Source organism: Musca vetustissima, unplaced genomic scaffold, assembly GCF_032173495.1.
Source record: "Musca vetustissima isolate MV318-11 ecotype Yass unplaced genomic scaffold, APGP_CSIRO_Mvet_v1 utg320, whole genome shotgun sequence".
In the NCBI taxonomy this organism is placed as follows: Eukaryota; Metazoa; Arthropoda; class Insecta; order Diptera; family Muscidae; genus Musca; species Musca vetustissima.
In genome coordinates this window covers 470,760-484,125 of record NW_026875384.1, presented here as the reverse complement: position 1 = coordinate 484,125, position 13,366 = coordinate 470,760, and the positions used below count along the sequence as shown (strand labels likewise).

Genomic DNA, 13,366 nt, shown 5'->3' with positions numbered 1-13,366 from the left:
CAAATCATTACTTAGATTAAATACTATTTTCAATTAAGATATATATATTCAAATCGAACATAATACATACATATATAATTTGTAAGGCTTGATGCCATTTTATTTGTAAAAATGTTTTTGTGGCAGCCAAATTTATTCGAGTGAAAAGGAACCACAAACCTCTGCGAAATAATTTTGTTAACTGTAAAACAAAAATAAAACTTAAACACCTTTCAATGTTCCTTGCGAATGCCACTAGAAAAACATTGTTAACTTAATCTAATAAACAATTCTATTGTAATAATTGTAGCATATATATATTTATCAAAAAAAAAAACATTGTTTTAATCAACACACAATAAATTCCATAATATTGTCAATTATTTAATTTTGTAAACCATTTTGCTCTAAATCAATTATGAAAATTATGCTGTTTTATTTTAAATTGGTAATATTAAGAAAATGTTGTTAAAATTCCTTAAAATAAAAATGCATGCCTTTAATAAAACATGTTAAACTAAATTCATGTATAATTTCTTAATTGCAAGAATTGAATTTATTATTTATTTCAAATTTATGATGCCTAGTCTTTCGACTTTAAGGCAGTAAACTGCATTAAAATGTTAAGAAAGACATTTTAATAACAATTATAGTGACATAAGTGTAGGTTTGGTTGTGCTTGATTAACTACTCAAAATAATAATTACTATGTATTATTATACAAGTAAAATTATAAATGGAAATTATGTAACAAAAAATATCATTAAAATTAATTAAAATATTAAAATTACTCAAAAAGGGATAATAAACTGCTCAAACAATATTTATAATATATATATATATATATATATTTAAAAATATTATTTATACTATTTGGATTTGTTAGTACCCAAATTAATAATAATAGAACTAAAATTAATGTAAAAGGGAGGGATTGAATCTACTCAAACTTCTTAAATATTAACATTAATTGGGCAATACAATTTATATAAATTCGAAGGGTCGGAACTACTTAGCTTTCTTAACATATTTATTGTTAATTGAGAATATTAATAAATTAGGGATCGATACTACTCAAATGTTTTAAAATAATGTTTAAAAATCAAGCATTTGAAAGAAAGTAATAGTGGAAGATATTTTTCAACTTCTTTGAATTAGGCCCAACTAAACTAAGTACATCTTTTAAAAATGAGCTGTTTTCATTAACTCATTGTGTTTTGTTTTCCTTACTTCCTCATCGTATTATGGAAACTGTCTCGTGAACCAAGGCGGAATACGTCGTGTAAGTATGCTTCTAATATTTAATTTATAGGATTTTAGACGTAAATAAATCCTCAACCCCATTTATATTGTTAACAATTGCAACTGAAAGAATTAATAATGAATTCACCTATATTTAAAATACCGCTCAGGAAATACTAAAACAATATATTTTTTTAAATAAAATATGAAGACATTTTTTTCATAAAATATTTTTTATTAACAATTTAAAAAACATGTTCTTCAAGAACTGGCGTTGATATCTATTAATGACATTCTCACAAGAATATAATCTCAAATACTAAACTGAAAATCAAATTAACAGCATTTGTATTCTGATAAAAACAAAAATAATTAAAAGTTGGGGAAGAATTTATCAAAGAATTTATTCGCTAATTCAATGCCAAAGAAGCAAGCGGCATTGGCAGGGAAGGCACGGATCATAATTGGTGTAATACCACGATATAAGGCAAGTGGACCATCCTTAACCATCAATTCCTTAAATACACTACGAATACCGCTCTTATACGTACCCTCGGGAGCTAGAATTTTAAAATGCGTTAATATTTAAATCTTAACACCTTCTTATGTGATATTTTGTCCTTACCAGTTTGCAAACGACTCTTTAGTACATCGGCTGGCATACCAACCAACCAGTAGGCAATACCGGCCGAACCGCCAGCAAATAAGGTGACAGCTAGTGACACCTGGTCACTACCAGATTGTTTTTTAGAATAATTTTGTATGGCCTCATAGGCTAAGAAATAGACGCCATTGGCAGGCAAATCTAAGAAACAAAAAAAAACAAATGTACAATTTTAATTCGTAACGCAATATCTTCATGGAAAACGCGATGCAAAATGATAAAGCAAAATAAATGTATGTTGTATTTCATTAATTTTAAATGAGGTAATGCTGGTGTTATCATTAGCGAATTATGTATGTACGAGAATTTCGAATAAAATAGTATTAAATTTTTGAGCAATATTAATATCGTAAACACGGAGGAGTAATTATTAATCGAAGACATAAATTATTTTTAACATGAAAATGCCTAACCCGATTAACCTAAATTATAATATTGGAATATTTGCAACACCAACCAACTAAACTTTAAAAGGTCAATATTTTTTCAGATTTCTTAACATTTTGATTGTGACAGATCTTTATGTGGTTGCCAAATACTTCACATGTCTATAACTAATGCCAAATATAGATGTTTAACCCAAAAATTATTTAATCATTAGCATAGTATTTCTGCATTGTTGTATAAATAAAATGGAATTACTTCATACTATTAATTTATCACACACTACAAACTGAGTACATGGCATTTTGACATACAGACGTTCGACTTGTAATTGTGTACAAATATTTCATACAAAACAACAACACTCACTAATACATGCATAGAATAACTACTGATAACAACATCCTTTACGTCGTGACTTCCTTCATATACACCACCACCCAAGAATACAATATTTCTTTTAATCTTGTGATGAAGTCGGCTCTATAGTGAGATTCTGTTTTTTGTTTTTATTTTATACAGAATTAATATGCTATTGTACAAAAACATATTTAGTTGTATATCGACTTTCCAGCGCGCCACTTTAAAGCGAAGCCAATCGAGAAAAGTATATACTGACGGGCGTTACAAGAACATGCGATAAATATATATTTTTCAATTTCAACTCATGAAAAAAATCGGATAAGTCGTTGTTGAAACTCATCAAAATTAAATTAGTGCAAAAATGAAGGTGTTAATCATGTTAAGTGTTATGTTATTGGTTGTGAGTACACTAAAATGTGAAATATTTCGAATAAGTGAGATGATTACATACAGGTCCTTGTATTTTAAAATATATATGTTACTCAATTAAGAAATAATAACAATAATTAAATCGATTGATTCAATACTAAACTACTTTATATCTCAAATAGGAAACATCACTATCTTATAATCGTGACGGTGAATTCGGAAAATATCGTCATAAAACAAATTCAAAGTACAAATCCAACAAATTTGCTCCACCACTGATTAATGAAGACGGCGACGAAGAAAATATTAAATATCGACATGAGGTTAATTTTAATGACGGTGGCGACGACGGCATGGAATTGTTTTACAATAAACCGGAAGAGGAAATAACATCGGATTTAACACCAACAATAGAAGTTGATACGTTTAATTGTCCACAGGGTTGTGTGTGTCAGTACGCACACTTAATGGATTTGCCTATATCGCGCTGGATAAACCACATGCAACAAAGGTATTTGAATCCGACAGAAAACGAAAACAATGAAAATTTAATTAATGGCAATGAATCGTCCTATGAGGGTGACCTGAGCTACACAATGAATCCTTTTATCAAACAAGCCACATGCATCATGCAAGAAGACACAGATGCAGAGAAACTTATAAATGCTTTGCCCCATGATATGCAAGCTTTAGTTTTGCTATACACCGGTGTGGGGAGAAACAAGACGGGTAAAAACAGACACATCCATAAAAATAACCGCCCAACGTCATAACATATTCTTTCTTTCGTTTTTAGTCAATACCAGCATTTTAAAACCTTTAAATCATCTAACAACATTGGAAGTAAGAGGATCGCAGGACCGTGGCTTACGTTTGGTCTTAGATGCATCACTGCCATTTTTAAAACATGCTAATTTTGAATCCATTACATTGATGGGATCGGAGATTGTTAAGAGGCCCACAGATGTCAAGCATCCCAAGGAGATGTTCAACTACAAGCCTAACATCGAGTTGCTAAATAGCATGGAATTCACTGAAGAAGATTACTATACCAAACATTATGATCGCAAACTACTAGTTGAACTCCAACAACAAGAACAGGAGGAACTGCAAATCGTGCCATATGAAGTGTACATAGAAGAAGTTAAGAAGGCAAAAATGCCTTCATTCTATGGCTGGGAACGATTAGAAGTTTTGCGAATTCAATCGTGTGGCATGAACGAACTATCTTGGGAAATATTTATGGGTTTAGATGAACTGCAACATCTGTCTCTAGAAAACAACGATATACAAGTGGTGCCACCATTTGCCTTATCGGGCGCCACACAACTGAGAACCTTATCGCTAGCTCACAATGCTATACACGACTTACATTATCGAAATTTGGCCGGCTTATTTGAGTTACAAGTATTGGATATTAGCGATAACCGTTTAACAAAACTAACGGAATTAAGCTTTCCTCCCTTACCGAAACTGGAACGAATTGATTTTCGCAAAAATCCCATACGTTACATATTTCCTGCCACGTTTTGGGTCATGAATAACACCCAAGAGATGTATTTTGGTTCTGATGAAACAGCCCTCGAATTATGGGGTAATCAGCCCTTCAAAAAGCTCACTCAACTTACTACACTAGAGATAAACAATGTATCCATAAACAATTTAGAGCAAAATATTTTCAAGGTAACATGTGTACACATGCCACAGCAAATTGAAATCGTTTTCTTCATATTTTATTTTGATTTTAGGATTTAGTATCATTACGGAAGCTCAAACTACGGGGTGAAATAAACACACTGGAATTCGATGCCTTTTCCGGAATTTCTCAATTGGAAGCACTTGACTTGGCCAATTGTCAAATCAACGAGATTTCTATGGATGCTTTTGTTGGATGTAAACGATTGCGGTTAGTTAATCTCTCCCATAACAACATCAGTTACATACCCCCGGGACTATTTGATGATCAAACTAATCTGGAGGAGGTATATTTAGACAACAATCAATTAAGAACGCTACCCAGAAACTTCTTCCAAATGAAACGGCTAATGGTGGCACGTTTATCTGAAAATCCCTGGAAATGTTCATGTGACATGAGTAATTGGAAAGCCAAAATAACCAACCAAGAAAAAACACCACAAACCGAGAGATGTATCAACGACTACTTCTCTGGCAAAAAATTATCCTGCCGGAAATTCAAAAGTTATAAATTCAACAAACAACTGGCACCTCGATGCGACAATTTCAATGGCCGTAGTGTCTACTACGTACTGAGAAAACAGTTACAATGCGGCGCAAAATATATTCAGTTAATGAAACCTGTTACTCATAATAACAGATTACCTCATTGGAGAAAACTGGAAGAAAGAGGTCATAGCCGAAACAATGAGGGGCCTTCCAAAGACCAAAATAGTCCACTTATAAATCGTATGATGTGGCAGTTGCAAAAACAAGAAAAAATACAGATGTCATTGAGAAACTTGCGAGAAAACTCATTGGAACATCAGCTGAAAACAAAATTAAATGAAAATCCAAAAATGTCCATGCCCAATGATGTTGATGAGGAGATACCAAATGAAATATGAGTCACATAAGTGATTTATTTATAAATACGTATTGAAATGTAAATGAAATGCAAATGATTTTAGAGTGAATACTACTTAGGTTAAAACAAATAACATATTGAATTTATTTTAAACTGTTATTAATTAAAAAAAACAAGTGTACAAAAACTAAATAAAAATTACAACTTTAACAGATATTGAAATTATTTTATACTTTATTAATATAAAATATTTCTTAATAAATCCTATCAGCAATTTATTGCCGAATGACATATAATAACAAACTGCTCGTTTAAATTCCAACTAAAGAATAAACTTTTAGGCACGATATGAGACAATGGCTTCGGAAGATATGAGAGATTTGCATACACTGTAATGTTCTCTTAGTCTAGCATAATGTTCTTCTATTCTCACATGATGCGCCCGCCGATAATTGTTATTAAAAAATAATAATAGCTCACAAATATATTCTTTGAAGTAGAAAAACTCCCTACCGATCAATGCTCTTAAGTGAAAAATAAACTCTGAAGCTATATGCAATATGTGGTATAATACAATATCTGAATGTTTTGAGGAAGTGATCTACTGAAATATAATAAATAATTTGCTGTGGCCATATTGATAAAATGAGAAAATATATTGATGTACCAATTATTGAATCGTTCCACATTTACGTCTCTGTAACTGTTTGAAGAAAATGTATTTTCTCTATTTTATTAAATTTATTATTCTCCACATTTGGGTATTTAGAAATAACTGGAAAAGCCTAACACGTCGTAACTCTTCTCAAAAGTTTTGCAATAATTTACCTATTTTGAACTTAGCTCCACTACCTATTTACAATTTTATATAGTAAATTCGCTAAAGAATTATTAGTTTGTGTGAGATGATTTGCCTACAGGGTCAGAATTTACGTTTATGCAATAATTATGAACTAACAGCTATTACATATTATTGCATATTGGATGAGTATAATAATCAATATATCTTACCTCTTAATAATGTAGCACAACTGCCCTTGTAGATTGACCGTATACCACCTTCCTTATATAGCTTTCCAGCACAGTCAAGCATACCGTTGTATTTACGTTCAGCTCCCGAAGAGGCTTGTTGGATTTGCAACAAACATTTTATGCGCTCACCAGGAGCAGTAATAATAGTTGAAAGTAAACCGGAGAATGATCCAGCTACAAATATTTGTCTATAATTAAGTTTAGTGTTTCCCTCAGTCTGTTGAACACGTTTGCCAAGCGCATAACCGGCGAAACAGAGGGCGAAAATAGGTGCAACTCCTACTATAGGAGCGGACATGCCTTTATATAAGCCCAAAAAACCTTCGTTTTTGATGGTTTTGGCAGCACAATCGAATGTACCTTTGTATAAAGGAGCTTCGCCGGGACCAGTGCGAGGCATTGTTTGTAAGCGTACCTAGGAATGTTTAACAGTTTATATTATACAACGAAGTGTATTTATCATAAACAAAAATACCTTAATTGTATCCAGAGGGTGGCCAGATATAACCGTACAAATACCGCCAAAACCTCCGCTCAAAAAGGATTTGGCAGGGTTTGCTTTTTTCTCCGAGGAATTTGAATCAGACATTCTGCTTTAGACTAAAATACAAATGATTGGCCTGTAAGAAAAAGAACAAACATATGTATTAAAGCCAATGAACTTTGCTCGATGGTTAAGTGTTTGAGGTTTGCGATAATCAAAATAATCTCACAAAAGATTAGTGGTAATTGTAACAATAATGCTTTCATTTTCTAAACTTCTTGTTGGTTACAAATTAGTAGTTCCTTTGGTGTAAGGAACATTAGCATAAACAGCATCTTCAACCGTTTCGAGCATCATACATCAAATTAATTCCAAGCACAAAATATAGTTCGCCTACAAACCGAAATATCGATTAGTCTCATTATAGACGTATCCACAGAGATCACGATAGGGCATTGTCACAGGTTTTAATTACTTTCATAGATTTCAAACTCATCAATTAATGTTGGGTGCGACGTAAACGGGTTACTTTTGCATAGATCTCAATCAAACAAAGCAAATGAAAAGGAAAGTGAAACGTCATCGAAAACCAACCAAACGTACAAACCGGTTGATATTAGATGAAGTAACGAAAATAAAGATGATATTTAATAAATTTGATCATCTATATTGTTTATAACTGGATCTCGTATCTCTATAACTAGAACTACAATTAAAACCAAACGATAGAGCAAAGTTCAAACACTCACCGCCACCGAAACCACCAATTCCGAAAAAACTGAATTGAATAAGTTTTTTTTTTTGTGTTGTTGTTTGATCAAACGTCAATTAGACACACAGCTGATGATAAGAGTACAGGGTTGCCAATATGAACCCCAAAATAGAATCCCTCACAAGCATGGCAATAGTGGTAGAACTGGAGAAATCCATGTCAAAATTCCCGTATGTTTTTTTCGTAAAATAATCTTTACGAAGTTGATTTTTTTTATAATTCGTTTGTAAATTTGCAAAAGTATGTAAAGTTTTGCATGGGGAACATACATCAATTGCTTATGTTTCGAGCTCGTTATTCTCCTTCTATTCATTGCAAGTAGAACGTTTTTAAGTTTGGTTGGTTTAAGGCGCGCAGAAGAGGATTCAGATACTATTGTCTAGGCTTCGTGTCAATCTACTACTTTTTGTTTTTATTCGAAATGGCTTTAAATATTGGCGATCAATTCCCTAATTTCCAGGCTGAAACTAGCCAAGGCAAAATAGACTTCTATGAATGGATGGAAGAATCGTAAGTAGTAGTCAAATATGTTTACGTTCCATTGCAGCTCGGGTAGAATGAAATCTTCTAAAAAGGGATATTCATTGGATGGTATCCACACAATGTTTAAGCAACGACGGGAATGTTATGCTAATAATTATAGATAAACATATTTTGCATTTTTGCGTCTTTTAGTTGGGCCATTTTGTTCTCGCATCCTGCCGATTATACCCCAGTTTGCACAACTGAATTAGCACGTGTCGAACAGCTATTGCCGGAATTTAAGAAACGCAACGTTAAACCAATTGCACTGTCAGTTGATACCGTTGATTCGCACAATGGATGGATCGAGGATATTAAAGCATATGGAAGTAAGTTCTTCAAAAAGCATAATTTGATATTAGCTTTTATAAAAATTTTATTATTATTAGATCTTTCGTCCTTTGACTATCCTATAATTGCGGATGATAAAAGAGAATTAGCAACACAATTGAATATGCTGGATAAAGATGAACTGAATAAGGATGGAATACCGTTAACATGCCGTGCTGTTTTTATTGTAGACAATAACAAGAAACTGCGTTTGTCTCTTTTGTACCCGGCCACTACTGGAAGGAATTTCGAGTAAGATATATTTACTTTTTGAACTATTGAATAGTCAACAAATCAATTATTATTTCTAGTGAAATTCTGAGGGTAATTGACTCTTTAAAACTGACTTCTACTAAATCAGTTGCCACTCCTGCTGATTGGAAGGTTAGTATGATTCATAAATATGTAAAATAAATAATTTGTAGTAGTTTTTGATATTATCACATTAAATTTTATTTGTAGTAGTTTCTGATACCATCACATAAAATTTCATTTCAATTTCAGCAAGGTGGCACTTGTATGATTTTACCAACCATTTCGGAGCAAGAAGCTTTAGATAAATTCCCCAATGGATATACTACACGTGATGTGCCCTCGGGTAAGAAATATATTCGCGAAACAGCACAACCATGAATGAAATTACTCAGCATTCCAATGAATTGATTGTAATTGTATATTTTTTATATAAAAAAGTAAAGTAGAAAGCATATAAAATTGTCAAGTTATTTTAGTGTTTGCGCAGGGTACGCAGGTTTGTAACAACATAAATATAAATATTTGTATCTATTTTTTCAGCTCAATATTGTGGAATGAATAATTTTTTACTTAACCAAATAACACAAAAACCGATAAAAAATTAAAAATAAAAAGGTACACTAAATTGCACAATAAAATGTCAGTATACTATTTAAACAATTTTGCTATTACTCAAAATATCCAAATAGTGATAAGTCGCCTGACTTTGCTAATGGAAATACCCGAAGCGAAGCATTGAAATGTTACAACTAATATATTCAACACCATTATACACCTTAACCGAAAATATTTATATATTAGGTATCTAGGCTCTATTTTCGTTTGGGTTTTGCCAACATATTGCCCAGTCTTCTTGCAATAAATGGCCATAATATTAGTAAAATAAACCATACTGGCGATATGTCATCCAGTGGCCACCAGTTGGGGTATTTTCGTTTGTGCTCCATGGTGTTTTTCGACGCTGCATTTCTCAGTGTAGTGTTGGAAACAGCTAGTTTAAGATCCCTAACTGTTTTCTCTAAGTCGTATATACGTTGATTCACAGATGAAATATCCAGATTCATTCTCGTTACAGTGTCCTGCACCTGTTTCAAGATGTGATTATTCTGTTGTAATGATTCATTCAGTTCATGTTGTATATCAAATGGATCAACATATTCTTCATCGTCTGACTGATCAACATTTCCGTTCGTGGGAGCATATATATTGTACGTTTCTGGGGCCGCCATTGGTGTCGCATTTGGCAGAACTGTTGTTGGATTTTCCAATTCGACATCTTCAGTTGATGATGCATGTCCATTTGTAAGTGGCTACAAATGAATCAAACATTATTATATGAGTTAAAAGTGAAATTAGTACAACTACCTCCTCATCAATAATAATGTTACTACTGGCTCCATGTTGCGGACTATTTGTTCGGGAGTTAAATGGAGAATTAGGATGCGATTCGGCAAGCTTTTTCATTCCAGGTGCTATCATTTCTAGCTCATCTAGATTTATATTCTCTAGACCTTGTAAACTTCCAACAAAATTTTGAACATTTTCGGTGAACGACATGGTTTCTATAATCTCTTGAAGGCCTTCAACATATTTCTGCATTGCTTGTTCTTTTGTTAAATGCCTGTTTGAATTCCAAGCATCGTACTTAGCTTTACCAACTACATCCCAAAAGGCAGGCCTTTTCGATGTGCATGGACCTTCTGTCGCCTGTTCAATAGTACGGAAATATATGAGAATGAGAAATATACTTAGTATGTTACAATCGTTACCTGTTTGAAGAGGCCATAAAATTTAAGCATCATCACCGTACTGGGCTGATAAGGACCATTTTTTGGCAAATTCTTGATGACATTGACAGCCGCCTGGAACTTTTCTTGCACAGATGCCATAGCTAACTACAAAGCTGGAGGGAATAAATAACCAATTATTTATTATTCTAAATATATTATGCGATTAGATTATCGATACAAGGGGTCGCAAAGTGTTACTGATAAACGAATAAAAGGCAAATTACGAGGGTTTAAGGTTCACATTTAATCGTTGCACTTGTTTCGTAGATGTTGTTGTTTTTATGGGTGTATGATCGCACTCAAGGTACAATTGTTTGTTACAACATCCAACATCTGCTTACAAAACATTCAAGGTTCTGCCTTAGTATACCACAAACGAACCTTTCTTTTTATAATATATGCAATATATTAATGATCTTATTCTATTTAATAACAGTAAACGGGCTTTTGAGTAGAAAAAACTGGATCGAACTTTAATCGCTTAAATATTTTTTAGCTTATATACGAGAGAGCGACTACGTTTATTTGAAAAACGTTCCACTTGCAAACACGAATGGGGGAGAAGACAAAATGGCCGATAAAGAAGAACTCAAAGTAGCTTAACGAAATATTTACGAATGAGGTGGAATGGAGACTGCACTCAGTTTTAATGTTGGTTTGGTATCCAGAGTACTCGTACAATATAACCGATTATTTATAGAGGTGTTAAAAAAGAGAGTTTTCACAAGTAGTCGGTTTTATATATTGAATGTTTTTTCTAATAACAAATTGTTTTAATGCGGGTTTAGTTTATAAATTGACTCAATTTAAATAATAATTTGAATATGTCTTTTTATAAAAATATACTGATTGTAGGGTACACCTCTAAGCCCCGAATTATTCTCAGATCATTACAACTACAATAACAATTTGACGGCTTAAGCCCATTAAGAGATACAGTACATTATTTCTGAAAAAAGTAGTCCAATATCTCTGATTATGAATGACACTTATCAAATGAATAAATCTAAACAATTCAAATTTTGATCAATATATTGCTGAGTGCAATCATGTGTACAGTACTAATTTGTATATACTGTCCAAATTATTTAAATCGCTTCGTATTCGAAATGTACAAATGGCACACTCAAAATTATGATATGATTCTTGTAAAAAAGAACTAAAGAATAATATAAAGTGATTTTTCGCTGATAATGCATTTGTTTTTTCATGATGATATTTTATTTTTTAGAAAGAAGGAACTGTATCTCCCGAATGCAAAGCTGTAGTGAAAATTTGTTTATATCCTATTTAGGGTAGTTGCATTAAAAAAATACTTATATTGTTTGGAAAAAAATCGGGGCTCAAAGGGTTCATATAAAAAAGAAAGTCAACAATATTTTCAACGTTTTCAATATTCACTTTATAAAGAAATTCAACAATTTTTTTCAATTTTCATTTTATAAATTTGAACTTTGTTTAAAATACATTTTTAAAGTAAAAAATCCAAAGAATTTTAATATACAATAGATTTATTGAGGTTCTGGAACGTTGCATGGCCTATAAATAAGGTGATCCAAGTAGCATGCGAAATCGGAAAACAGCTGTTTTTTCTCAAGTCTAATGTCAAAAATGTCGACTATGTTTACGTTTTCATATAATATTCAAAATAATGCGTTTTGACAGCAAACTTGAGTGGCGCAGATATCCAGCTGGTCTCCCTAAGCGACCTTATTTATAGGCCATGGAACGTAGCATTTATAAAAGTTGATTGTTTTTAGAAAAACTCGATAATTATATAGCGAATTGTTCATCGATAATACGATAAGCCTCAAATCTATTTTACATCCCTCGTTTTGCAGTTCTACCCAATGTAACCGCATCAGCAATCGATTACAAAAACTGTTGCAGAACAATGATATGTCAAAAATATTTTGAAAAATATGAACCAATTTATAGATTTTTTTTACACAAATTCACTTAGTACATGTTAATGCATGCTTTGTTGTATATGCTCTTTAAAATTCACAGATATTTCATTTATAATTTTGTTTTTATTTCTATTTTGTGTTAAATTACACCACCATTTTTGACAGCAAATTGTACCAACAGCTGTGCTGATGCGGTTACCGTATTAACTCTACCTTGGCAGCTCTACCTGCTGCCGAAGAAAAAAGCTTACTTGTGATTATTTCACAAATCTTAACTCAGCACCTCCGAGTGTAGCACCAGATTTAATTAACAATTTCATAAAATTGTTACTGCTAATTCTATCACACATTGTTGTGAAATAGTGTGAATAGAAGTGTAAAGTGTCAAAACACTACGAGTTGCGATTAGCATTTTTTTCTTTTGTTCGCAATCGATTTTGACCAAATGAGTAATTTTCATTTGGCTTTTTCGCTTTAATGTGCTTGTAAAAGTTTTCACATCAGAAATATACCTAACGAAAAAAGAGACAGCAAGAGAAAGAAAGAAGAAACAAAAGTCCAAAATATTATTTTGTTGCAATTAATCATGAAATTTGCTTCAACGACAACAATACTCGATATTAATACAACAATAAGCGAAATTACTTTGTCGAGTTTGCAAGAATTCTTTAACATAAAAAGGAGCAGCAGCAACAAAATCGAGTCACAACACTACAAACTGTGTTTGC

The 13,366-nt window shown here is 32.3% G+C and overlaps 3 protein-coding genes across 3 annotated transcripts; 1 reads left to right on the top strand and 2 right to left on the bottom strand.

Annotated features, from left to right (window-relative positions):
- Positions 1-1,593: 1,593 nt before the first annotated feature.
- On the bottom strand, positions 1,594-7,164 carry LOC133337837 (congested-like trachea protein). Its single transcript, XM_061546042.1, has 4 exons — positions 7,051-7,164; positions 6,555-6,990; positions 1,847-2,026; positions 1,594-1,781 (listed from the first exon to the last, which is right to left on the bottom strand). The coding sequence occupies exons 1-4, from the start codon at positions 7,162-7,164 to the stop codon at positions 1,594-1,596; spliced, it is 918 nt and encodes a 305-aa protein (XP_061402026.1).
- Positions 7,165-8,249: 1,085 nt separating this feature from the next.
- LOC133337841 (peroxiredoxin-6) lies at positions 8,250-9,316 on the top strand. Its single transcript, XM_061546049.1, has 4 exons — positions 8,250-8,341; positions 8,507-8,935; positions 8,995-9,067; positions 9,188-9,316. Exons 1-4 carry the CDS (start codon positions 8,253-8,255, stop codon positions 9,314-9,316), a joined length of 720 nt encoding a protein of 239 aa, XP_061402033.1. The 5' UTR covers positions 8,250-8,252.
- A 434-nt stretch (positions 9,317-9,750) lies between these two features.
- Positions 9,751-10,856, bottom strand: LOC133337845 (acyl-CoA-binding domain-containing protein 5). Its single transcript, XM_061546053.1, has 3 exons — positions 10,708-10,856; positions 10,304-10,645; positions 9,751-10,248 (listed from the first exon to the last, which is right to left on the bottom strand). The coding sequence occupies exons 1-3, from the start codon at positions 10,825-10,827 to the stop codon at positions 9,751-9,753; spliced, it is 960 nt and encodes a 319-aa protein (XP_061402037.1). The 5' UTR covers positions 10,828-10,856.
- Between the last annotated feature and the right edge of the window lie 2,510 nt (positions 10,857-13,366).

What these genes read in the sequence shown, in the direction of transcription:
- LOC133337837 (XM_061546042.1), bottom strand. Translation starts at nt 7,164, where the DNA reads ATGTCTGATTCAAATTCCTCGGAGAAAAAAGCAAACCCTGCCAAATCC. An exon ending in ACCCTCTGGATACAATTAAG is followed by an intron (nt 6,991 to 7,050) that starts GTATTTTTGTTT and finishes AAACATTCCTAG; the next exon opens with GTACGCTTACAAACAATGCC. An exon ending in AAAGAGTCGTTTGCAAACTG is followed by an intron (nt 1,782 to 1,846) that starts GTAAGGACAAAA and finishes TTAAAATTCTAG; the next exon opens with CTCCCGAGGGTACGTATAAG.
- LOC133337841 (XM_061546049.1), top strand. Translation starts at nt 8,253, where the DNA reads ATGGCTTTAAATATTGGCGATCAATTCCCTAATTTCCAGGCTGAAACT. An exon ending in TATGAATGGATGGAAGAATC is followed by an intron (nt 8,342 to 8,506) that starts GTAAGTAGTAGT and finishes TGCGTCTTTTAG; the next exon opens with TTGGGCCATTTTGTTCTCGC. An exon ending in CCACTCCTGCTGATTGGAAG is followed by an intron (nt 9,068 to 9,187) that starts GTTAGTATGATT and finishes TTTCAATTTCAG; the next exon opens with CAAGGTGGCACTTGTATGAT.
- LOC133337845 (XM_061546053.1), bottom strand. Translation starts at nt 10,827, where the DNA reads ATGGCATCTGTGCAAGAAAAGTTCCAGGCGGCTGTCAATGTCATCAAG. An exon ending in TTTATGGCCTCTTCAAACAG is followed by an intron (nt 10,646 to 10,707) that starts GTAACGATTGTA and finishes ACTATTGAACAG; the next exon opens with GCGACAGAAGGTCCATGCAC. An exon ending in ACATTATTATTGATGAGGAG is followed by an intron (nt 10,249 to 10,303) that starts GTAGTTGTACTA and finishes ATTCATTTGTAG; the next exon opens with CCACTTACAAATGGACATGC.